The sequence below is a fragment of the Manis javanica genome, chromosome 3, assembly GCF_040802235.1.
Source record: "Manis javanica isolate MJ-LG chromosome 3, MJ_LKY, whole genome shotgun sequence".
In the NCBI taxonomy this organism is placed as follows: Eukaryota; Metazoa; Chordata; class Mammalia; order Pholidota; family Manidae; genus Manis; species Manis javanica.
The window spans coordinates 55,427,911-55,454,190 of NC_133158.1; the positions used below are offsets into that span (position 1 = coordinate 55,427,911).

The following is a 26,280-nucleotide window of genomic DNA, read 5'->3' on the forward strand; positions in this document are numbered from 1 at the left end:
GCTATGGCTTAGATCTACAGAAGGGAGCTTCTGGGAGTCCGAAGTCCAGTGCTTCAAACCCGTGTGCAAAGGGGCCTGGACGAGATGGTCCCCTGGACACATTCATAGCTCTGTTTTCTGCCTGACCCCAGGTGGCAAGCCTAACTGCTCCTCCAGCAGCTTTCTCACTGCCACCTCTCCACACCCTTTCCCACCTCCCCTCTGACCTGGTTCTCTCCCAACAGACTCTATCTGGGAAACCCAATGGACCCTCCTGACCTTATAAGTGTGGAACTGAGCATCTCCCAACCCGCCCAGCATCTGGGAAGGGTAAAAAGTAAGAGCCCAGCTTCGGAGCGCCCCCTAGTGAATCAGCTGCCCAGGAAGGCCACCCTGAGCCGGCCCTTCTGGCTGTGGGATGGGTGGGTCAGGGCTGCAGGGACACAGCTGTGTCCCTGGCTTGGGCTGGGCGTGGGGTGGAAGACAAGAGGCAGCTGTATCCGCTGAGGTGGGCGTCCTCGGTTGGCCCTGCGTTGGCCTGCTCGCCTCAGCTTCCCCCCTCCCTCCTCCATCCCACAAACTCAGATCCTGGCCTTCCTCATTCCCCTGATCCCGCTCTCCTTTCCTGAGCCAAAACCACCCCACGGGCTTCATCCTGGCCAGGAGCCTCATCCATCTCCTGGATCCCGTGCCTGTTGTTCCGGAACACAGTTTTCCCCATCCTGCCGTCCATTGCTTCCTCTTGCTGCGGGGTGCGTGCGCTCACTTGCTTCTATTCACTGCTCTCTCTCTCTCTCTCTCTCTTTTTCTCTCCATGCTCCTGTCCGGCTCTGTCTCTGCCTTTTGCCCCGTCTCTCCTGCTCTGCCCCCTCTCCTCTCCGCATGGCCTTTCCTGCAGGGGAGCCTCCACCTCGCCCACCTCAGCCTGCCTTCTTCGCTCAGAGTAAGTGGGGCTGCTCTGGATGCCTTGGCCCCTGCCCCCTCTCTCCTCGCATCCCTCTCCTCCTGGAAGGTACAGAGCCCTGGTGGGCTGGATGGGGGGGAAAGTGGGGGTGTGCTGTGAGCTTTTGCTGCTAACCTGGCCCAGCATGCCTGCCTTTCCCCCAGCCCGGGCTTCGGGGTCAGGTGTGTGGCCCTGGTGGCCGCCTCTGCTCCTCTCCGCCACTGCCTGGCCCAGTCTCACTCCCTTTGGGACCTGCAGAGGCTGTGGCTAGGCTTTCATGGCAGTTGATCAGCAGCTCTGGCCTCTCCAAGGATAGCTCCTGTTCCCTTGGGCTGTAGGGATTGCCTGCAGCTCCGTGTCTGCACTAATGGCATGCTGTCATGGGGTGGGGATTAGGGGTTATGAACCAGGGCCCAGGAGCAAGGGTATTTGGGGTTTTGTGTTGGTGGAGGGGGCATCAGGCAGGTGGGTATGGGTACTGCTTGCTCCGGCTGAGATGGAAGCAGGGGCTCACAGCCCATGTAGAGGCTCACAGCCCCCAAGCAGGTTCTGCCTTCCTGTTTGAATAGGGTATTTTGGCAGCTGAGGGCTGACCTCTGGGGGAATTGGGAGTGGGGAGTTGGTAGGGATACTTGGCTGTCTTCCCCACACCCCACCTGCCCATCCCCTATGTGACACTGTCTCCCTTGTGGGGTCTCCCCTTCCACTGCAGAACCAACCTATGATCCTGTGAGTGAGGACCAAGACCCTCTGTCCAGTGACTTCAAGAGGCTGGGCCTCCGGAAGCCAGGCCTGCCCCGCGGGCTGTGGCTCGCGAAGCCCTCAGCTCGGGTGCCAGGCACCAAGGCAGGCCGTGGGGGCGGGGGCGAGGTCACGCTCATCGACTTCGGTGAGGAGCTCGTGGTTCCGGCTCCACGGCCCTGTGCACCCTCCCTGGCGCAGCTGGCCATGGACGCCTGCTCCTTGCTGGACAAGACCCCGCCGCAGAGCCCCACACGGGCACTGCCCCGGCCTCTCCACCCCACGCCTGTGGTGGACTGGGATGCACGCCCGCTGCCCCCACCTCCCTCCTACGATGATGTGGCCCAGGATGAGGATGACTTTGAGGTCTGCTCCATCAACAGCACCCTGGTGGGTGCAGGAGTCTCTGCTGGGCCCAGCCAGGGCGAGACCAATTACGCCTTTGTGCCTGAGCAGGCACAGCTTCTCCCTGCACTAGAGGACAACTTGTTCCTCCGGCCCCAGGGTGCGAGCAAGACGCCCACTTCTGCCCAGACTGCCGAGATCTTCCAGGCGCTGCAGCAGGAGTGCATGCGGCAGCTGCATGCCCCAGCTGGCTCACTGGGCCCCCCACCCAGCCCGCTGGGTGATGACAAGCCCCAGGTGCCCCCTCGGGTACCCATTCCCCCGAGGCCCACACGCCCTCGGGGAGAGCTGTCTCCAGCCCCCTCAGCTGAGGAGGAGGTGGGGCGATGGCCTGGACCTGCCTCCCCTCCGCAGGTGCCCCCCAGGGAACCCCTGTCCCCTCAAGGCTCGAGGACCCCCAGCCCTTTGGTGCCACTGAGCAGCTCCCCACTGTCACTCCGGCTCTCAAGCTCACCTGGGAAGACCATGCCCACCACCCAGAGCTTTGCCTCAGACCCCAAGTATGCCACACCCCAGGTGATCCAGGCTCCTGGCCCCCGGCCCAGCCCCTGTATCCTGCCCATTGTCCGTGATGGGAAGAAGGTCAGCAGCACCCACTACTACCTGCTGCCTGAGCGCCCGTCCTACCTGGAGCGCTACCAGCGCTTCCTGCGTGAGACCCAGAGCCCCGAGGAGCCTGCCCCCCCACCCGGGCCCCTGCTGCTGCCCCCACCCAGCACCCCAGCCCCTGCTGCCCCTACAGCCACTGTTCGGCCGATGCCCCAGGCTTCCCCTGACCCCAAGGCCAACTTCACAAACAGCAACCCAGGGGCCCAGCCACCAGCCCTGAGGGCCACTGCTCGGCTGCCACAGAGGGGCTGCCCTGGGGACGGGCCAGAGGCTGTGCGGCCAGCAGACAAGATCCAGATGGTGAGCCCCAGGCCTGGCTGCTGGGCAAGGAGGGGCAAAGGCCCAAGGGCCCAAGTGGTGCTGATGGGTGGGTGGGTTTGCCCAGCTGCAGGCTATGGTGCATGGGGTGACCACAGAGGAGTGCCAGGCGGCCCTGCAGAGCCACAGCTGGAGCATGCAGAGGGCTGCCCAGTATCTGAAGGTACCACACCTCCTGCCTGCTCTGGTTTTCAGGGACCCTGAAGACTGGTTCTGCTGCTCTCCCCCCAGCCCACCCCGGCTCTGGCTCTCCTGTGTCCCCACCCCGTTGGTGCCTCTCGGACCCGGTGTGTCCCATGATACCACCCTCTGCTCCTCAGGTAGAGCAGCTCTTTGGGTTGGGTCTGCGGCCACGAAGCGAGTGCCACAAAGTGCTGGAGATGTTTGACTGGAACCTGGAGCAAGCTGGCTGCCACCTCCTGGGCTCCTGCGGCCCCACCCACCACAAGTGAGTGAGGCCCACACCCTGCCACCTTCCTGTCCCCGGAGGGGTGTCCCAGAGCACGCCACTCTAGGGAAAAACCCAGCAGCCCTGATCCCAGGACACAGACAATTCTGAGTGAAAACCGTTTTTCCTAAGTGTGCTTTTTAGACTCTTCAGCCGCCTGGTTCAAGTGAACTGAGTGAAAGGGAATTGGCGCCTCCATGGCTGCAGGGGGCATGCTTCCCTAGGCCCTCGCAGGGGCCCCTGAGCCCGCTCCAGGGAGCAGCAGTTTAGGGCCAGTGGTTAAAATGAGTATTTTTCACCTCTTCATTTCATATTTCAGGTTAAAGTAACAAAGTTTTAATGCTTTTTTTTACGGGAACATTTAACCAGAAAATACCATTATTTTCCTGTAAAAAATTCATGTAACAAAACATATGTATGTAAGTAATATACAGTACTGTATGGTGTAAATACAGTAGAGCCTGGCCTCTGTTCATGCACAGCATCAGCTTAGGCACGTTTCCTGATCCCTCAGGGTCCCTCCTGTAAAATGTGTGTAGTATTGTGCAACTTCATGGAGTGAGGAGAAGAATTAATGAGGGATGCATCTGTCAGCCCACACTGAGTGTCTGGCACCTGGGACTCCATTGCTCCGTGTTAGTTATGACCTCGTGGCTGTTCTTACCAGTATGCATCCAGATAAACTTAGGCTTTACTCTACTGCTCACTCTCTAGTACTCTGATACACAATACTGCTGTTGTCTTATTTTTTTATTCACGTAAAGAAAAAAAGCCATCCCATGATAAGTTCCAAAATTATTGCCTTGAACTACCAGTTTTCAGCTGATTTGCCTGGCACCTCTCGTGCCCACTCACACTGGACATCCCATACTCTGTTGCACTGGCCCCTGTTGATAGAAGGACTTTCTGCTTTTTTCCCGTCCTTTAGGCGCTGAGATGTCTGGAGAGCCAGAGGGTCTGCCCTGAAGGAATCACTTTGAGCCTGTCCATCTGACAAGGGTGGGAGATGCGCTGCTCAGGCCTGGAGGACCTGCTTCCTCCGCTGCTTCTAGTGGCACAGTGAAGCCAAGGCAGCAGGAGGCTTGGAGCCCTGCGTTGCCTGTCCCTCCCTCCCCCAGTGCCGTCCCTGCGATGTCAGTTCAGCCCTCGGTGCCCCTAGCCAAGTGGGGGAAGGAGCCCCAGGAAGGCAGGCCTGCGGGTGGCCTTGGCAGCTGACCTGCCTCTGGCCCTAGTCCCTGGCTGGGCCTGTGTCTGGAGTGTGTCCCCAGGCCCTGCCAGTGGGGAAAAAGTGGGCTTGACCTGGGCAGGGAGGATGTGTTGGCCACACAGAAAGGTGTACCAGCACCCAGCGGGCCCTTCTCAGGGCTGAGCCCTTTTCCAGGGAGCCCCTGGTGGGCAGTCGGGGTTTCAGACAGAATGTGACTTGTCACCTCGTCATGGACATATTATGGGACTTGGCTGGTTGTAGGACCTTGTGTCTGGAAATAGCCTGAGGTGCTCAGTAAGCAGAGCAAGGGTGCCAGATTGTTTTCTGGTAGGGACCAGAGCCCAAAGCCCCTGGGTTAGAAGGAGACCAAGGGGGCAGCTGGCCGGGAGGGACACTCTGACCTAGCTCCTCCCCTGTGCTGTCCGTGTTTTCCCACCAGCCTTTGTCACCAAAGTTGCTGCCCCAGCTATGGATACCTGCTTCCAGAGAAATAAAGTTAGTTTCTATTTTATGTTACTTAATCTGTGCCAGCCTATTTCTTTGCCTCTTGGTCAGCAACCTGAGGCCCCCCCGCTGCCCAAGCCACTGCCACCTGCAGGGCAGCAGGCCTCATAGCGCCACCTGTGGACAGAGTGAGAAAGTGCAGGCCTGGGTGACCCTTAGGAATTTCCCTCCCGGGTCCAGGGCTGGCAGAGGGCAGAGCCCCCACCTGACTAGTTACTGCAGTCCCCGTAGTTTTGCTCTAGAGTCCAGAAGGCAGGATATACTGCAGGAGAGAGTACAGTAACTCACTTAGCTGGAGCTAAGCCAGAGCTAGTAACAAGGAAGGCTTCAAAGTGTATAGGTATTTTAGTTTTGTTTTTTTGAATAACATTTCACAAGGTTCAAAATTCAAAAGGTACTAAAGGGTGTACAGTGAAGTCTCCCATCCTAGCAGCCCGCCTCCCCTCCCCAGAGGCTGCCTTTATCTTCAGTTTCTTGTGTGTTTTTCTCATTTTTTTTACTTAACAGTATTTTGAAGGGTTCCAGCCATTCTGCAGAGCTTCTGTGTTCTTGTTTAGGTTGGCTTATTCATGGATATATGGATGTGCCATGATCTTATTTAACCAGATCCCTCTGGATGATGGGGTATTTTGGTTGTTCCCAATCCTTTGCAAATTACAACCATTACTGCAATAAATGGTGTATGTGGGTTGTTTTTTCATTTGCAAGTCAGCTTAAAGATAGGTTCCCAAAAGTGGGGCTCCTGAGTGAAAGAGTGTGTGAAAAATGATGGACCTTGGTGAGTTGCTCTCCAGTGAGGAGGTTATTCAGTTGTCACAGCCACCAGTGTGTAGGGACTTTCCATGTGTTATGAAGCTTTCTGATTTTTTCTGTTCTAACAGGTGGAAAATGGTGTCCTTATAGTTTTAATTTGCATTTCTCTAATGAATGAATAAACATAAAAAATAAGTTGGACCATTCACATTTTCTTTTCTGTGAGCTACCTATGAATATCCTTGGCTCATTAAGAATACTAGATTATTAATCTGTTTCTTACTGGTTTTTAGGAAATGACTGGATCCAAGAAATTAGCCCTTTGAGTTGTATCATTTACTGGACTTTACGAAAAGAGCTAAATCATAAAAGAGAGTAAGCTGATGGCTTGGGTTTATTAAATACAAAGCAAAAGCCATTCAGGATGGGCCTGGTCCAGTATCCTTAGTGTATGGCTCCAGGCTGGCCTGTGTACTGGGGCCATGAGGCCTGGGAGGTCTGGAACCTTCAGACCCAACCATGTTCTGCATACCCTGTGTACTAAGGCAGAAATTGTATTTAACTGCAATTTGAAAAATGTAGTCAAATAACAAACTATTGGGAAAACAGGACAGCTATATATAATAGGATGAAACCAGAACACTTTCTCACACCAAACAAAAATGAAATGGATTAAAGATGTAAATGTAAGATATGAAACCATACAACTCCTAAAAGAAAACATAGGCAATAATCTCTTGGACATCAGGCATTTTTCTCTGAATATGTCTCCCCAGGCCAGGAAAACAAAAGCAAAAATAAAAAGTAGGACTACATCAAACTAAAAAGCTTCTGTACAGCGAAGGACACCATCAACAAAAGGCAACCTATTGAGTTGGATTTGTATTTGCTAATTATGTATCTGATATGGGGCTAACAGCCAAAATATAAAGAACTCATATATGACGCAACATCAAAGAAACAATCGAATTAAAAAACGGGCAGAGGACCTGAATAGACATTTTTCCAAAGAAGACATACAGATGGCCAACAGGCACATGAAAAGATGCTCCACATCACTAATCAGGGAAATGCAAGTCAAAACCACAATGAGATAACACCTCACGCCAGCTAGAATGGCCACTATCCAAAAGACAAGATAAAGCAAGTGTTGGCGAGGATGTGAAGAAAAGGAAACCTCCTACACTATTAGTGGAAATGTCAATTGATGCAGCCACTGTGGAAAGCAGTATGGAGGTTCCTCAAAAAATTAGAAATATCTTATGACCCAGTAATTCCACATTTGGGTATTTACTCAAAACAAAAACACTAATTCAAACATATATGCAGCCCTGTGCTTATGGAAGCATTCTTTACAGTAGTAGCCAAGGTATGGAAGCAACCTAAGTGTCCACTGACAGATGAGTGGATAAAGAATGTGGTACATATGCAAAATGGAATATTATTCTCACACAAAAAAGAATGAAATCCTGCCATTTGCGACAATGGATGGACCTAAAGTTTTTTTTTTTTTGGTATTATACTAAGTGAAATAAGCCAGATGGATAGACAAATACCATATGATTTCACTTACATGTGGAATCTAAAAAATGAACAAACAAAACAAACACAGAACAAGCTGTTGGTTACCAGAGGGGAAGGGGGCAGGGTGAGTGGGTGAAACTGGTGAAAGGGATCAAAACGTACAAACTTTCAATCATAAAATAAATCCCAGGGAAGAAAAGTACAGCATAAGGAATATAGTCAATATTGTAATAACGTTGTATGGAGACATGTAACTAAATCTGGTGAGCTTTTCATAATGTGTATAATTGGTGAATTACTATGTTGTACCCCTGAAACTAATATGATATTGTATATCAGCTGTATGTCAATAGAAATTAAACTAACTAAAGTTAATGCTAGATAGAAAAAAACTATTTAGTCAAATATAATATAAAAGAATAAAAGTTAATATTAAGTAAACTTTGGGTCTTAATGTTAGACCTGGATTCCATTTTCATCTCTATGATCTTGGGAAAAGTTACTTAACCTTTCCGAGCCTCTAAGCTGGGGGGAGAGTCATTCCTGTTGTATTATTGTGAGGTTGTAAGGATTAAATGAGGTCACGTAGGTCAAACATTTTGCTTAGTACATGGGCCGTAAGTATCCAATAAGCTGTAATCATTATTTCTTCATGTTCCGGCCTGTGTCTTCTGATCAATAGCTTAACAATATATACCCACCACAACCTTGTGTGTCCAATTGTCTTATTTTCCCTTAATTTTATTTTTATTTTTTTGGGGAAACAATTTGCTCTTTTCCTACAAAGTCATTCCTATGGATGCTTTTGACTCCATTTTTTAAAATGTTTTTTGGTAAATGATGGCAGAGCTAGTACATTTCAGAAAGATTTTTTCAAGGCCAAACACCAAAGCATTCGGGGCCTCCTCAGGGAATCAGGAAACCCAATGTGCTTTTCTTGCCAGACACACAGGTCCCTATGTCCTAGGGTTTCCTGCTGTTTTTCTCACTTCTGACCAGCCTGCCAGCTTCTGTCAGCATCTCCTGAGTTTATTGAAAAGATCTAAGGGAGGGATGTTGGAAAAGCTGAGCCAGGGTTTTTTGCCAACAAGAAGAATCAATCACTGAGGATTCATTGGGTCCCCTCCCTGAGTCAAGTACTGGAGGCGGGATAGAAGCTGAACAGTGTGTGCCCCAGAGGACTGTGCCATTTTAGCAAGAAGACAGATGCTCCAAGATCATTATGCGCCAGGTGCCTTGGGAGCAGAGGTGGTGGCTCCCCAGAGGAGGTGACGTTGTGCTGACTTGGTGGGAAGAATAGGTGTATGTCAGGAAGGTGTGGGGGCAATGAGGGGGCGTGCAAGCACAGCAGATGGAGGCACCTAAGCTCTGAGGTGTGGTAAGGCTGGAGCCTCTTCTGTTTAGGGGGAAGGTTGGAGGTGGCTTTTGTGTGATCCTGGCAAGCAAGGCAGGCCTGGATCATGAAGCTGCTGGTGTGAAACCCGGAGTTCTCTTGACCTTGTATACAAAGGGAGACAGCAGAAGGGAATAGGCAAGGAATGCAGTGGTCTGATCTGTGTTTTTAAGGAACACAGCTCGGCTGAAAAGTTGCTGTCACAACCTTAAGAGGAGGAAAGATTTCGCAGAGGTGTCTCACTTCACATTGGAAACACAAAGGTGTTCTTAATTCTAAACAAACTAATTTTTATAGAACTTTGAACTTGGAGAACGGAGTAACCTCCAACTCCCAGTGTCCTTGGCTACAGCAGGGGCTCCCAAAGGCCGATCAAGGGCCAGTGCTGGTCTGGGGTTGAGTCTTTACTGGTCTAAAGTGAGATGATAAGAATAAGAACCACACAACTGAGTTTTTCTTAAAATGAAATGTATTTAAGTTCAAGGACTGTCTCTATTCTGAGATTTTTGTGTTCCTATATTTTTGGTAGTGAAATCGCTCTTCTTTTGAGTGGTGATGGTAGTGGTAGGTGGCACATTTGTCCCCAGGCCCTAATGTGGTGGCGCTGTATCAACATGCCCTCTCCAGCAATCTGATTTTAACGATTCCTGCAATCTGGCTTCAGAGCCTCTGAGCAGGAATGCTTTTGTGTGTCAGTCAGCACCACCTATTGGCAAAATGTGACATTGCAGCCTCAAGCTAAATTTCAGTCGACGGAGGGATAAGGTTGTATATAAAGTCATTGGCCCCAAAAGTCAAGTAAGTCCAAAAGCTGCTGGCCAGGCCCAGGGGTGCTTAAAAGATTTATCCCAGAGAAGCTAGGAGGGGAGGGGACAGGTTTCCCCGGCATCAGGAGCCAAACAGGAGTCAGCGAGGGTCTAAAGTCGGAAAGAGGGATTGGCTTGGGGGCTCCGGAGGAGGCCACCCCTAAACCTAGGAAAGTAGCCACGTGCCACGCGGGAGGATGCTGCAGGCCAAGGGTCAGCGTGCATCACACTCCAGTGAAAAGCCCTGGTGACACAAGCGCCCTTTGGGAAGCCCCCGCCCCCACTGCATTTATTTTTTAATGTTTTTGTGATTGTCATACATGTTCATTGTTGAATGAGAACATTTAGAAAAGTACCTTAAGAAAATTTAAATTCCCCAGAAAGCCACTTGAAATTCGGATATCTTTTCTTCCAGTGCACATATATGTCTACATTATAGTTTCATAAAAATTGTATAAAGAGAAGGTCATCCTGTTTGTACTGTTTTGTAACCATTTTTACTTAATATTTTATACCACAGGCAGTTTTCTGTATCTTTAAGTTCATCTTCTCAAAGGATATTTCTACACTGCCTAGTTTTTTCATTCTATAGAAATGAAATACAGAAATTCTCTGTTATTTAACACATTATTTTGTTAACATTTTTACTTTATAACATATTACTTTAACATATATTGCTAAATGGCTTTCCTGAAAGGTGTCCATTACTAAAATAAAGCATATATATGTTATTAAAGAGAGGACTTATATGCTGGAGGTACGTTTAAAAATATTTCTGAATGAAATGCTCTGTTGAGAACAGTCTGAATGGCTGGAGGAAATAGGTCATGAGTTGTCAATTGAAGCTGGTGAAGGTATGAGGGCTCATTGTCCTGCTCTACCTGAGATGATGAATGAGTCTTTCCACAATAAAAAGCTGCACAAAAGTCCATGCTGTCTCCAGGTGGGGAAACTCCCACTGGTCCTGCTGTTTTCTCTGAAGTTGTCCATTTGGAAGTCTCATTTTGTTCCTGCTGACATCACCAGGCTGGCCCCCAGGATGTGTGGCTTCCCCCCTTTACAGCTCTGGCATGGTTGGACACACTCCCCTTCTCTCATTGGCCTTTGTGAGGTGGAGACAAGGTGACGCTTTACAAGCCACAGAACCAAATTCTGAGGGAAACATGTCCAGTCCTGCCCTCACCAGACCCCATTCCTTGTGTCACCCTTCACCCTAAAGCTGTGCTACTGAGAGAGTGGCATGAGGTCCAGCCAGATCAGCATCACCTGGGTATGGCTACAGGTGGAGGGGGTTCCCAGCTCCAGGCAAGTTCACTATGGATTCCCTCAGACTGAATAACAACAGAATGTTGGGGATAATAGGAGGCTCATACCAAACTTTATTCTCACAGCTGTCACCCAGCTGTCTACAAGTGGCAAGCCCATCTCCATCTCTGCCCACAGCTCCAGCCTCTGCTCAGTCGCTGACTCTGCTCTAAGCTCTCCAGCCTCTGCTCTCTTCTCTAGGCTCTGTGCTCCTGCTTCATTTTGCTCCTAGGACTGGACTCAACTTTCTTAATATCAATACTGGTGGTAATAGCTCATTACCAATAGGTATACAAGCATGTGCCTGTGCAGTAGGCTAAATATCACCTCATTGCACATATACAACAGGCAAGATTAGGATCAGGTGAGAATCCTGGCCATGGAATTTCCATTTTCCCTACACTCCACCCCGCCAGGATTCTTGCCTCACAATCTATATATCCTCAATCCTCTGTGATGGTCCCTGTGCAAGAAAGCTGGAGCACTGTAACCAGATCCCACAACAGAATTATAAGAGGTTATAACAACATATAAATAACAACAGAAGTTATGATACAGATAACAAAATTATGATGATAAGAGTCCTCAAGCCATTCCAGCCATATTCAAACCAGTCCTACTCAGATGAGTCTATAAATCTGGCCAGTAGCAGAACTAGTAGGGAACTCCGTGCACATCCAGCAAGCATCAGGTTTTGCTATGGTGTGTGCCCAATACACAAAGACATGAGAGGAGATTAACCTTTAAGGGCGATAAGACACATATTTTAACAACACCAACACAGGCAAATCTTATCCGTCATGTAGGATGCATGCAAAAAAGCAGTCCTGTGATAGGTCTGTGGCAGGAAGGGGGTCCCATCCAGGCCTAGTATACTATACCTTTACCCTTCTCCCTGTGGTGGTTATTGAGGGGTCTGTATATAGTGCTATTGGAGGTGCATGCACAGGCCATAAAGATAAAAACAAAACTCCCCAGTAAGATGCTCTACCTTCTGGTGGTTTAGGGCATACTACTGTGATCTTTGGGACCCAGTCTGCAGTTACTTCAGGAATACACGAGGCTACCTTCCAGGCCTTGTCCCCAATGTGCCAGGAGGGCCAGCCATCACTGGTCCATATGTTGAAATGTCCAAGGCCACATCTACTGAATGGAGTCTCCAGGGTTTATTGCACTTGGTCCTGGCAGCAAGATATTATCCTGGTGGCTTAATACAACTTCAACAACTCTTCCTGGGTTTCTACTTGCAGTTCTATAGGTGAGGCTATAATGTGTGTTAGCATGTCTATGGGGCTCAAAGCCTCCTTCTGGGGTTTCTCATTCAAATTGTATACCACTGTCCATAAGTGGACTGACCATTCCCATTGACTGTTGGTGTCTGACTTCAGGCCAGATTTTAACAAGCCATTGTACCTCTCTGTCATGCCTACCCCAGCAGGATTATATGGTACATACAACTTCCACTTTAGCCCTAATTGTTGCACTCATTCTGGTAGTGTATGTCTACTAAAGTGGGTGCTTTGATTACGCTCAATCACCTGTGGTTAGCCATAAACTGCAAAGAGACACTCTAGGCCTCTTTTGGTCATTTGCTGGTCTGCACAACATGTAGGAAAAGCAACCATAAGTCCAGAAGCTGTGTCTACACCAGTCATAACATATCAATGCCCTCTGACATGGGCAGAGGCCCAATATAGTTTATCCGACACCTGATGAGGGGTATCAGCTCCTTAGCTATTGTCCCAGGTTGCTGTAAGACTCGGTGTTAAGCCCTTTTTAGAGCACACAATGCACTTTTGCCAGGCTCTACTGACTTCTTCAAAGGTTAAAGGCACTCCCCACTGACGGGCTACAGCCTGTCTTGTCTTCTGCCCCTGCACAGATGTGTTTTCCTACATATACGTATAACAATAACAATATTATACACAGCAGTAGTAGTAGTATAACTCCATTCTGGTTCCTGGACCCAATTCCAATGTGTGTGAGTATGTGGGAGGGAGTATTCCCACACATACTTATACCAAGAAATTCTCAAACACCAGCAGGGTATTGGAGAACTCAATTCTGATGCTATCTGCCTGGAGAGAGCACCAGATTTCCAGGTGAAGTTCTCCATCCTACAAGCCCCAGGCTGTTCCCTGTGCTCCTGACCTACATGCTACAGATTGGAGGTTCCAATGACGTCCTCCTTGGGTTTGATTAATTTGCTAGAGTGGCTCACAGAACTCATTTATCAATTTAATAAAGGATTACATAAAGGACAGAAGGTAACAGCCAGATTAGGAGAGACATAGGACAAAGTCTCAAATTAAAGGAGCTTCTATCCTCGTGGAGTTTGGGGCTGGTTCAGAGGCATGTGGAGGCATTCTGGTTCCTGAAGCATAGAAGCTCTCTGCAACTGAGAAGCAGGATCCAACCAAGCAGAGAGCAATAAGCTCTTCTCAGGGGTTTTTGTGAGGGCTTCTTTGCATGGTTGTGATTGATTAAATTATTGGCCATTGGCCGATTCAACCTCTAGCCCCACCCTGGGGTGGGGGTCCAAAAGTCTCTCATTAGCATTGCAAAGCGCCCATTTCACCTTTAAGGCTCTGCAGTGTTTTTAGGAACTATGGATGAAGACTAAATATACCAGTGAAATATATATTTGGGCATATGAATGACTAAATATGTATGTCTTATGACTCATTATATGCAGTCCCACATGCAATAAACGTTGATGGCCACATCAGACACAGGCTTCCCTTCTAGCCAGTGCACCTGGGCCAATGTGTCTGCTTCAGCATTTCTGGGGATGCCAATGGCAAGTGGCCAGTCACATGATATACAGCAACTGTTTTAGTCTGACCAGAGGCCCATAGGTCTTATAGGTCTTACCACACTTCTTGTCCCCAAGGGGGTCAGTGACCAACCAGCCATTTGGCATTGTACCATCTCAGTAACCATAGAGTCAAGCCTCGATAGACCAGATGTCAGTGTAGACAACTATTGGGAAGGGCCCCTGGGTGATTACAAGCCATACTTCTCATAACTCTGCCCATTGATTGCTCTTCCCCTCACCATCTTCCATTCATATTGTCTCAGTCTTAGGATGGAAAGCTACAGCCTCCATTTCTGGGACTGCCACAGCTGGAGCCATCTGCATCAGCAGGTATAAGGACTCTTCCCTCCCAATCAGGGCTCTCTACTACTAATGGCTCTAAAGCAAATTCTTCCCACTCTTCACTGGTTTATGTCATTGGCTCCAATAAGTGTTGGAGTTCTCCACTCAAGGAGCTAGTAGAGAGGGTGTTACACTGCTGTAGGTATGTGCCCCACTTAGCCAGTGTAGGCGTCTGTGCCACACCACTCTGTGGCTTTTGGATCCAGTCTCATACCCACCCTGCAGTGGGATAGGTGGTTATTACCTTTGTCAGGCCTGTTCTGGTGATGGGCACCATAGCCAGCAAGGCATGGTACATGGCAGTCAATTGCTTCTCTATCAAGGTGTGCCATACCTCTGCTCCTTTCCGTAGTTGTGGCCAGAATCCAAAAGGTGGACAAGTTCATTCAAGCCATGGCCAGAGGACCCAGCCATAACTGTCTTTGGTTACATGAACATCCAACTCACAGAACCTTAATGGGTCTATCACTCCCAAGGCCTGCACAGCCTTGATTGCTCTCTTAGCAGCAGCAAAGGCAGATGTACATGTCTCCTCCCAGTCCCACCTGATGCCCTTTCGTACCAACTAGTATAAGGGCTCCACAATTTGTGCCAAGTGAGGGATGAACACTCCAGTAGCCTAAAAGACCCCCAAACTCTTGTAGTCATATAAGAGTTGTAGGGGTAGAGAAGGCGTGGACATTATCTATGACTGCTTCTGAGACAAGACAACCCCCAAGAATTTGACTGACAAACCAGGTCACTGAACCTTGGTGCTGTTCACAGCCCATCCTTTCTCCTGTAGATGTTGCAGCAGTCTAGATGCTGCACCTTCTAGGACTGGAAGAGAATCAGAAGTAAGCATGATATCAAAATAATGGTACAGCCACACAGTTGGCTGTTTCTCCTATGCTGCTAAGTCCTGGGCTACAAGTCTGTGACAGATGGTGGGACTGTGGAGGTATCCCTGTGGAAGGACAGTGAATGGCCACTGCCGGCCTTCCCATATGAAGGCAAACTGTTCCTGACTTTCCTACTCTATGTCACTGGAAAAGAAGGCATTAGCAAAATCCACAACATAATGATATGTCCCTAGTTTATGACTGAGAGTGTCCGTAAGGGTTGCCATGGAGGGGATGGCAGCATGCAGAGGTGGTGTGACTATTCGGTTCCCTGTAATCTATGGTCATATGCTAGGAGCCATCAACTTCTTCACTGGCCATACCAGGGAATTAAAAGGGCTATGAATGGGCTTTATAGCACCCATCTTCTCCAGTTCCTAGAGGGTTTCTCCAATTTCTTTAGGCCCAATTTCTTCAATATTGTTTGGTATTAATCACCTGCCTAGGCACAGGCAAAGCTGTGGGTGGGTGCTGATCATGTCCCCTCAGAACTGCCTTTACCACACCTACCCTCAGTCTGAACTCACCTGCAGTGGTCTGTAACCACAGGCCCTGAGGGATATCTATTCCTAAAATACGTTCGGAGATGGGAGAGATATATACAATATACTCCTTTTGGGGTAGACACCCTATTCGCAATGGGATGTGGGACTTTTTCACTCCGATAGCCTTACCGCCATATCCATCTATAACAGCAGGGGTCCCAGGAAACAGCTCAGAGTTGCCATAAATCAGTGAGCATTCAGCTCCTGTGTCCAACAGAGCCAGGACACACTGCACATTAATTGGAGACCAATGCATTGATATTTCAACATGTGACCTCCAGTCCCTACCTGGTACCCTAAGGTGGGTGCCTTGACCCCCCCCTCAGTCAAACCATATTACCCAACAGTCTTCCTGTGAGGGTCCAGGTGGGGTTGGCACACTCTCCAGCAGGAAGTCCTCCAGGCACATGGTCCTGACTTGTGGCTTTGTCTATGGCTTCCAGTTCTTGGTCTTTGCCTTAGCCAATGCCCAACTTCAATTGTTGCCACAGCTCCAGCAGGACTTTTTTTGACTTCCCATCCAATTTCTCTTGATCTGTTCCTGCCTTTATCAAATCAACCTGCATCTGGCTCCTTGTGACCTTCATGGAGCCCTTTAAACTCCTCCTCTCAGCAGCAGATCAGACTCCCTCCCCTCCCTGATTGCCTCTGTCTCTCCCAGATCTGCTACAGTATGAATAACCTCATTTATGGGTTGCCTATATAAAGGGCAAGAACGGCTACTAGGGACCCAAAGAGGGACAGGATAGCTGTTTGAAGCACCATACCCCTATCCCAGTTGTAAACAACTCCTCATCCAGGCCATGATGTTCTGGGTTATACATGGCATTTTTCAGGCCCAATGGAGTCATCATAAGCCTGCCATCTAGCAGGGAAAGATGGTTAATCACCCTGATTAGGCTTTCTCAGTCAGTCCAGAAGGGAGTGGTTCCTGGGGCCGGACATGCCTTTTGTAATCTCTGCCCCAGGGCTGGAGGAGTCACCTGGGAGGCCAGCTTTCCCTTTTCTAACCTGGGCACCATAATCCCATCCACCCCCACATCCCAAAGGCAAAGGAGCCAGGCTGCCATAGACTCGATGGGTTTCTGCCAGAACCAGAAGCCGAAATCCACCAGCTTTGCCTGAGTACAGGGGTGGAGAGTGGCGTGCTCCACAGCCTGGGGAGGGGGCTGCTTCTCTCCTGGAGGAATCTGCTCTTGCTGTGTCTTTATTTTCTTAACTACTACTGGGTGGGATTCCAATAGAGAAGGAGTTGGTACCCCTGGCACCACGGCAGCACCCTTGTCCTCGTCTGATGTATCTTCCACCATCTCTGGAGCTGACGACACCACTACGTCCTTCACCTCCCCCACGGCACCTTGCAGCCTGTATTCTCATGCTGCTGCTTCCCGTGCTGCCACTGCATCCTTTAGCCCCCACCCCCAACCATGGTGCCTCACAGCAATGCTATCTCAGTCTTCAGCAACTCTCTTTCCTCTCTCAGTCTGGGGAGGGGCCCACTCCTTCCAGAGGCAAGCCACCTCAGACCATATACCCACTGGGGGATACCCGGGTGTCTCCCCATCCATAGGGGCAGCCTGCTGAAACACCCCTCCCATGAGGGCAGCCTTTCTCCATTTTTTTCCCCCCAATCTCAACAAATCCTGCCAACTTTGCCAAAATGTAACTCCCGGTGGAATGGGTTCCCTGTTCTGGGCAAGTTCACCATGGATTTGATGAGGCTAAATAACAACATTGGAACTTTGGGTGTAAAAAGGGGCTCATACCAAGCTTTATTCTCATGGCAGTCACCCAGCTGTCTGTAAGTGGCAAGCCCATCTCTGTCTCTGCTCCTGGCTCCAGCCTCTTGCCCAGACTCTGCCTCTGCTCCAGACTCCCCAGTCTCTGCTCTCTTCTCTAGGTTCTGCTCTCCTGCTTCCCTCTGCTGTTAGCACAAGGCAGAACTCTTCTTATATCAACACTGGCAGTAATGGCTCATTGGTAATGGGTATACAGCCATGCACCTGTGTAGTAGGCTAAGTATTACCTCACTGCACTTATACAGTCAGGATTAGGTGAGGATCTGGCTATGGAATTTCCATTTTCCCTATACCTGGGAACCTGTTAGAAAGTCAGAGCCTGGGCCCCATCCTGGACCTACTGACTGGAATCTTGTTTCTACCAAGATTCCCTGGGGATCAAAGATGTGATGAGGACTGTCAAGCCTTGAATTAAGGCTGCTTTGCTCTAATCCCAAAGAGTTGGTGGACCTTGGGTGGCCCTCCCTGGCTCCCAGGGTCTCCAGGTCCTCTCCAAGTAGGGCCTGTGCTCCCTGCCTTGCTCTCCCTGATGACTTATCACCCATCCTCCCTCCCCGAAGGAAACAACATAAACATTCTGACCAGTTGTGCACAGGGCCAGAGTTTTGGCTCTCTGGAGTCTCCCATCTTATGCCTTTTTGTAGAATTATTTTAGTGGTTTCCATATGTGGGTGAAATTGTAATATTTCCAGAATATCTCACCTGGCTTTAGTGCATCTGCATATGAACAGGTGTTCCTCAGATATGGAGAAAAGTTTATCTTTTCACCCTGATAGCCTTACCCTCATATACATCTATAACAGTGGGGGTCCCAGGAAACATAAATCAGTGAGCATTCAGCTCCTGTGTCCAACAGAGCCAGGACACATTGCACATTCAGTGGGTAATTACCTGGGCAACTGAGGGTTTATCTGAACCTGAGAGGTTAGGGGGGGTCTTGTTTGCTTCAGTCCGAGCAGGAAAGAGATGGCCACAGACTGCAGTTTGTAAGCAATAAACGGGTTTTAAACTTTATTTCTCCCTTTGACTGACTTCAGTTTTAAAGGTATTTTGCTCTGGGATTTCCTTTCCCCAGAGTTACACCATATTTATTCTTTCTAATGATCTGCTTTCCTTTGTTCACTTCTGTGCTTCCATGGGTGTTGTTTTCCTTTAGTATGAGAACTTTCTTTAATATTTCTTGTAGTGCAAGTTGGGTGACAAATTCTCTCAGCTGTTGGAAATGGCTCCCATCATGGGAATCAGTTATTTCAAGTCCTTGAATAACACCTTCAATATCTGGATCATTTGTGGGTTTACTTCTATTGTCTACTCTTTGCCCCACATCAGTCACTTTTTTTTTCCCTCTTTCTGTGCCTGAAGATCCCTGGATGCTGACAGTGTGTATAAGTGACGGTAGAGGCCTCAGATAGCATCTTCCGTGACAAAGGGGCCCCACTTTGTTAGGTATGCAGGATTGGGTATATCAGGGACTGGCTGAGCACCGTTGCATACTGCTAGTTGGATCTCCTGTCCTAGAGGATCTGTGAGCTACTCAACATCCTGAAACACACTCCTTTTCTGTTTAAAGGAGCCACAGGTAGTTTCTAGACGTTCTAAAGTAGAGTAGCCAGAGGCTAGGAACTGAGAACCTTGACTGAGGTCTGTGAGGAAATCAAAAGGGTGGGAGTCTGTTAAATGCAGAGGGCCTGGATGGAGCGAGAAGAGAGGCGAGGCTCTCATGTGAACTACGTACCAGTGCCTGGCACCACTTGTGGGTTGGGTGGTGAGTCACCTGGAGGCCAGCGTAGGCCGAAAATCGAAAACCATGATGCCCATCGGTGACTCTGTGCCACTTGCTAGTATGTAACCTCCACAAGGGCAGGGCCCTTTGTTGCTTTGTTCAGTAAAGTTTCTCTGAGTGCCTGAAACTCGGTAAATATTTGTTGAGTTTGGTGAACTATTACTTATATTAATAGAAGCTTCCACCATTTACTGTGTATGGAGGTTCTAAATCTATGAAACCCAATACTTCCTTTTATAACAAATAGTTTGAAATAGCCTCTTTACCATCCTGAAATGAAATTTCATGGATAATGTAAACTGCCCACACATACTATATTAAAATTCAGAATTCTGCCCATACAGGATGCCAGGTGTACTGCCCAGATCCCTCATCCAGGACTGAGGTCCTCCTCCTTCCCTGGCTGCAGGAGAGTTGGCTGCCGACAGCTTTCAGCTGAGGCCTCCCTAGGACTTGCCTGAGACCAGGAAGCCAAGGTGAGGACCCATCACCTCCAGTGACTGGTTGATGTGGGGTCAAAGCCTGGCTCCTCCTGCTTCAATTTAAGACAACTCTGAAGGGTGACCCCTGGTTCTACGCTCCCTGAGGGATCAGCCGAGGTCTCTGCTTGACTATTTCATGGCTCAGCTTCTCGCTCTGCCCAGTCCTGCATCTCCCACCTTCATGGGTATTTCCAAGAACACACCCCAGCTAACCACCTGTGCACAAATCTCTCTTTCAGAGGCTGTTTCCTGGAGGACTTGCTCTGAGATGATACCCTGACCTACAAAGAAGGAATGTAAGAAGTATAATTTATAATGAAACATGTTCTCACATGTCACTGCTTGGGGGTGACTGCACTGGGACCCCGCAGCATTGGCCTTCCCTGGGGCCTTGTGAGGAATGCAAACCTGAGGTCCTGCCGCGGACTTGCCGGATCAACTGCGCCTTAGCAGGGGCCTCAGGGATACATGTGCACAGTGGAGTGTGAAAAGTGCACTTTCTGGCCACTCAAATACCACAAGTGGCAATACTGTCATTAATGAGATAATGTAAATCGATGAACAACTCGTAAAGTGCCAAACAAAACACATTGTGCAATCCCCTCAATTTACCCGGTGATTGTGTTCCTGGAAAATTCGGTTTCTTAAAATTGTGCAAAAGCCCACTTTGCCATGTAAAATAGAGGACATTTCCTCATCGTGTTAAGTGCTCCGTGTATTGCAGGAGATCCCTGCCTTTTACATTGGCGGCCACAGGCATGGTGACAACTGAAAATACCCCGAGCACTTCCCAAACTGTCCTCTAGGGGTCATTACTGTCCTCGTTGAGAAGCACTGGTTTCCTAGTGAAAACTGCTTGGAGCGTTACATGTTATTAATCTACAACTCACAATAAGCTTGGGAGGTAAGTGTTATTATTACTCTGTGTAGCTAAGAAAATCAAGTTCAGAGAAGTTAAATAATTTTCCCAAGTTCACAGAGCTAGTAATTGGGGAGCAAGCTAGATCTGAACCCAAGTCTGCTCATGTTTCTTCCTATGGGTTGCTTTGCAGGTTTTTGTAGCTGTTTCAGGAATTGCATGGTCACTAGGCCATGGCCAGGTTTGTTTGTAATAGACAAGAATAAACCTTACTTAGGGCCCTCCCTCCATGAGGACACAGGGCAATGCAGGAACTTGAGGCTGAGAACAGCTAGGTTACCCTGGGGAAGAGGACTGTGCTGTGTCCTCAGAGCCTGGGTGGGCAGAGGGACACATGGCCCTAGGCCCCTTTCCTCAGGTGGCACCTCAAATGACCGTCCACCCCCACACAGCACAAACAGACCCCCAGAGAGGCCAGCAGGCCCAGATCGGGGAGGTGCCAGAGAGCGTCTCTGTGGGTCCCTCCCACCCCCCACACCTGGGCCCCCGAGGGAGTGGCCAGTCCTCCAGTACCCAGCCCAGAGGCCACCTGGCTTCACCTTGGATTAACCTGGCCTCAGGCAAGCCTTTGGAGGACAGCTAAATTTGGCAGGTGTGACCGGGAGAATGGGAGCACCTTCTCCCTGAGTGGACTCTGACCTGACTGAGTCTGGTGGGGGAGGACTGGGGGGAGGGGCACTCGCTGTGTGCTGCACCCCCTGCGGGTAGAATCCTGCTCAACTTCTCCAGTGAGTTGGGTTTGGCTGGGTGTGCAGAGAAGACATGCACAGCCCCACTGTGATAGTCCAGATCCTCCAAGAAGCAGTCACCAAGGGTTGGGATCAAATGCCCCAGGATTTTATTTGTGAAGTGACTGTGCAAGGGAAAGGGAAGGAGCCGGAGATGCAGGGAGAGCCTCCAGGCCACATGCAAGCCTGAATCCAAGTGGGGGCAGGGCTGGGGCGATGGGGGCTTGGGGAGGGAAGAGTAGCGGCCCCAGACTGCAAAGTGGTCTATGGGAGGCTCCACAAAGCTGCTGGGGTGCCCCACTGGGGAGTCCTGGAGCTTGTGTCTCTCAAGAGTGGGTTAATAGTCCTGCCACAGGCAGTCACTGTGTGGGAGCTGGGGGCCCTGGGATTTCCTGCTCTGACCCCAGGGAGCCCACTCCACACACACGCATCCATAACCCAGGGTCTTGGCTCCACTAAAGTTTCCTTCCAGGAAGAGGAAGAGTTGCTGGTGAGACTTCAGGAGCTGTGTGGCAGGTGGAGAGGATACAGGGAACCTGTGCTCCAGGTCCAGCCTCACAAAGGCACATCCACAAAAGCAGTGCACCCTTTTTTTGCTAACGCTGATGGCCTCACAGTTTGGTGCGTTGTTACTAAGAGCATCTCTCTTTCTCTCCATCTTTCCTAACTAACCCCTCCCAGGAAGGGCGTGGGGCAGGTGAGAGCAGTGGGCTGTCACAGTGCTCACCGACTGGTAGGAAAGACTCCTGGGAAGGTATGGTTGCAGCGGCCTGAGGCCAGGGCGTGGGTTATGCAGGTTGTTGGGCAGGACCCACAGAGCGGGGTTGTGTGCAGGTTAAGATGGTGGTGGGTGCAGGGAAATCTGGGAGGGTGGGTAGAGACAAGGCCCCTGCGTGGCCCCAGGGAGCAGGTCTGAGGGCCTGAGCCATGGTGCTGAACAGGAAGCATGTTGATTTGTGACAGATACAAAGGGGAGGGAAGAGTCAGTGCAGGACTGGGCACCGCAGGACAGACAATACTTCTCTCCTCTGGGTGTGTGAGCGATCACGCATGTCACGGCTGGAACCTCGCACCCACACCAGCCTGAGTAGACCTGCTGTGGTCTGTGCCTTCTTCTCTCTCCAGGACGGGCTTGGCCTTGGTCATCCCAGAGCAGCCCAGGGTCTGTGAGACTCCAAGCAGAGTCCATGCCCTGCAGGCCAGACTTCCTGTTCTCCCCGTGACCCCATCATCGCCGCCAGCCCATGCCTCCTGAGCCGAGTGACTAACGCACAGAAACCTCCCCAGGAAGAGCAGAGACCATGCTGAACTCTGAAATGGAAACCAAGCCCAAAGGGCTGTGGCTGCAACGTGCGCGGCCACTTGTCATTGCCCATGGGGGCCATGACAGAGATCTGGATCCCAGAGGAAGGAAGGAAGAGCAAGAAGAGGGGCAGGAGGAGAGAGTGAGTGAGGAAGGATGGGGAGAGGTTTCCGCCTAGACTGGGAGGGCCTCGAGGGCGGGAACCAGCTTTGTCTCATGCCCCCAGGGCTCAGTAAGCAACTAATTGGTGCAAAGTAAACAGCCAATGAGCATTTGTTGATTGACTAATTGACTGATTTTGAATAAATTCACTTAGAGGGGTTGGACAGAGAATGGTGGAAGTGGGCCTTGGATGAGAGGAACTAGCTTGCTTCCTAGAAGAGACACAGCCCCTAGGCAAAAATGGCAATTTTTGTACCTCAGAATAATGGCCCTTCTGAGAAGTCTAGGGATCTCCAACGTGCATGCCTGGGGGCCTCCATGACTGGGTGGTGTACACGCAGACAGCAATGTCCTCTAGAGGATCCGTGGGGGGAAGACTGAGGCTGTGGAGGGTGCTTCTCCGGGAGGTGCTCCGTAGTCGTGTTCTGCCGCGTGCTTGCTGGTCACAAACTCTGCACCGTCCTGTAGGGCAGCCACTGGCCACATGTGGCTACAGAGCATTTGAAATACGGCTAGACCGAACGGAGATGTACAGTAAGTATAAAGTACACTCCAAAGACATAGGATTTCAAAGACAGGATGAGAAAAAAAGGTTAACTATCTAGAGTTTCTCATATTGATATGTTAAAATAATACTATTTTGGACATACTGAATTAGTAAACTATATTGTTAAAGTTAATTTCACCTGTTTCTTTTTACTTTTAATGTGACTACTAAAAAATCTTAAATCACGTGGGTGGCTTGTGTTGTATTTCTCCTGTACAGGCACCATTCTGCACACTGTTCTACGTCTTGTTGTTTTTTTCCATATAATTTATTGTGGAAATCATTCCAAATCAATCCATATGGAGCTGTCTCTTTCTTTTCAATGGCTGCATAGTATACAAATTGCATAAAGATGCTATAATGAGGTATCCACATGGTGAGATTGGAGGTTTGTAATCACCTGGTTCATTGCTAGGAGCCATGCATCTTTCACCACATGCTTTAAGGGCACAGAGGGGATTCAAGTGGGACCTTGAAAGTTGCAGCTGGTGGGAGGACTTAAGGGTCAGATGTATGTGCGGGTGAGCCATCCAAACAGAATGACCAGGTGCCACCGCGTGGACGCGTTATGGGCTGAGTGGAGAACTAAGACCCTGGGAAAGCCCACAGTTGGGAGGGGAAGGAAGAGGAGGAGGAAGCAGGAGGTAAGTAGACAAAGCACCAGTCAGAGAATCAGAGAAGAACCAGGATGGCCTGGGACCACAGAGGTCGGAGGGTGAAAAGAATTTCGTAAATGAGGAGGAAGTCAAGGGTAGGTAGGCACTGCAGTGACATGGGGCCTTTCACTTCGGCAAAGCGTCTTCAGATTTGTGACTTAAAAAATCTTTATGTGACAGATGCTAACTAGACATATGGTGATCACTTCGTGGTGTATACAAAGATTGAATTATGTTGTACACCTAAAACTAACAGAATGTCACATACCAGTTTTGCCTCTATAAAAATCATTGTGATTTTTTTAAAAAAAAAAGCTATTTTCATATGAAACATATATTGTTATTTGCGTCCCATCTGTGTGTCAGGCCCTGTTCTGTGGTTAAGGTTCAGAGGTAAATAAGAAAGGGAAGATTCTTGCTCTCAGCGAGCTTTATTTTAGTGCTAAGCAAGCAAACAAATTAGTAAGACTTCAGGTAGTTATAAGTGCTAAAAATGAAATGTGACAGAGAGACTGGGATGGGTTGTGACATGGCATCATCCCAGAAGGCCCCCCTCTGAGGAGGTGACCCTGTAACATCTGAGTGGAGAGCTGAACAAGGAGAAGCAGTCAGCCACACGATCCCCTGAGAGGTAGATCTTGCACCTTCTTGCAATTGGTGTTCTAACTACTGTGGGGAGGTTCGGGTGGGGTCTACTCCCATTTGGAGGGTGGGAAGGAGATCAGGAAAAACTTTAGAGAGAAAGTGACCCCCGAGGTGAGTCTTGATCAATGAACTTCAATGGTCAGGGCGATAGTCTGGCTGGCCCTGGACAGAGTGGTCAGTGGAGTGTAGGATCTAAGAAGAGGCCGACAGCCAGGCAGGACACATGTCCTGGAGGGATTTATAAGCCATGATGAAAAATTTGGACTTTGTCTTGAGGATAGTGGGCAAGTGTTGAAGGGTTTTAAGCAGGATAGAGACATGGTCATCTTTGAAAATAAGGATGATCACCCCCACCATCATGGAGAGAATGGATGAAACGGATGGAACTGGTGGCAGGTAACAGTTTAGGGGCTTGGGGCAGTTACTGGGCGAGAGAGAATGTGTCCTGAACTAGGGTAGGGTTCATGACAATACAGGATGGAAGGAGGGACAGGGAGCAGGGATTTAGAGAGGGGGTAGAATGGACAAGACTTCTATCTTGTCTGAATGAATTTTGAAGGTGAATGAGAGAAAAAGATCAAGGAAGATATCCCAATTTTTGGTTTGGAACACTGAATGAAGCGTGGTACTCAGCAGATACAGAAGACAGCGGCAAGAACAAGTTTGGATAACAAAGTGGTACGTCCATGCATTGGAATGTTATTTGGCCTTAGAAAGGAATAAAGTACTGGCACATGTCACAACCTGGACGAACCTTCAAAATTTATGCTCAGTGAAAGAAGTCAGCTAGAGAAGACCACATATTGTATGGTTCCATCTTTTTGAAATGTCCAGAATAGGCAAATGTGTAAAACAGAAAGTGGACTAGTGGTTTTTGGGGTTAGGGGGAGAAGGGAATGGGAGTGCCTGCTCACAGGGGCAGGGTTGTTTTCTGGGGAGAGAAAAATGTTTTGTAATTAGTGGTGATGGTCACATAACATTGTAAATACACTAAAAACCACTGAATTGTACACCTTAAAATGGTTTAAATGATGAATTTTATGTGATGTGAATTTTATCTGAATAAGAAAAAATTTAATAGTAATTTTAAAGGAACAGGTTCAGGATACAATGATGAGCTTGTTTGGGAGGTATGAATTTGGAGGGTCTGAGAACATGCAAACAGAACTGCCCCGTAGGTCAGTGTTTTGGTGTCTGACTCAGGAAAGAGGCCTCAGATGGCATTATCAACGCGCCAACCAGAGACGGGAGGTCAGCCCCAGGCTGCCCTTCTCCTGGGCTACTCCACTTTGGGAGGCCCTGCTGGTGGCCTTTGATCTGTGCCCACAGATACAAAGGTCAGAAATGTTCATTATTAGCCTCCTTTGCGAAGCAGATTTTTCTATTTTCCTGTGAGGAGTGAGGTCTTACAGTATGATGTATACATACAGTATGACCAAAAGAGCTTCAAAGGTGGACCAGCCCTCCAAAGCCTGTATTTTTGTTACAGGTTGGGATCACTTCTGTGGGATTGTGGGATCTGGGTTTTCCCAGTGTCGACACCTCGAGTTACTGGTTGGTTGCTCTGGGGTCAGATTAACCCAAAGTCTACCCCAAAGTCTTCCCACATTCATTGTAATCTCCAAGAGGGCTTTTGTTTTGACTTCTTTGGTACTTATGGACTGAGCTGCTTCTCCACATTTCACATCTCCATTTATAATTCTTTCCCCCGAAATGTAACAACAGGTTTACACGG

At 49.1% G+C, this 26,280-nt stretch overlaps 1 protein-coding gene across 26 annotated transcripts in view; it reads left to right on the forward strand.

Moving 5' to 3' along the window:
- The window catches only part of TNK2 (tyrosine kinase non receptor 2), a 39,741-nt gene extending 34,575 nt beyond the window's left edge, over positions 1-5,166 (forward strand). For 10 of the 26 annotated variants that reach the window (XM_037013148.2, XM_037013143.2, XM_037013153.2 and 7 more), the window contains 6 exons: positions 225-316; positions 878-991; positions 1,635-2,977; positions 3,063-3,158; positions 3,316-3,443; positions 4,372-5,166. In XM_037013148.2, coding sequence (XP_036869043.1) covers positions 225-316; positions 878-991; positions 1,635-2,977; positions 3,063-3,158; positions 3,316-3,443; positions 4,372-4,378 — 1,780 coding nt within the window. In that variant the 3' untranslated portion in view covers positions 4,379-5,166. Of the gene's footprint in view, positions 1-224; positions 317-877; positions 992-1,634; positions 2,978-3,062; positions 3,159-3,190; positions 3,448-4,371 lie in introns of those variants that run through there. The other 16 variants (XM_037013138.2, XM_073231469.1, XM_037013146.2 and 13 more) reach the window with 12 other exon arrangements.
- The last annotated feature ends 21,114 nt before the right edge of the window (positions 5,167-26,280 follow it).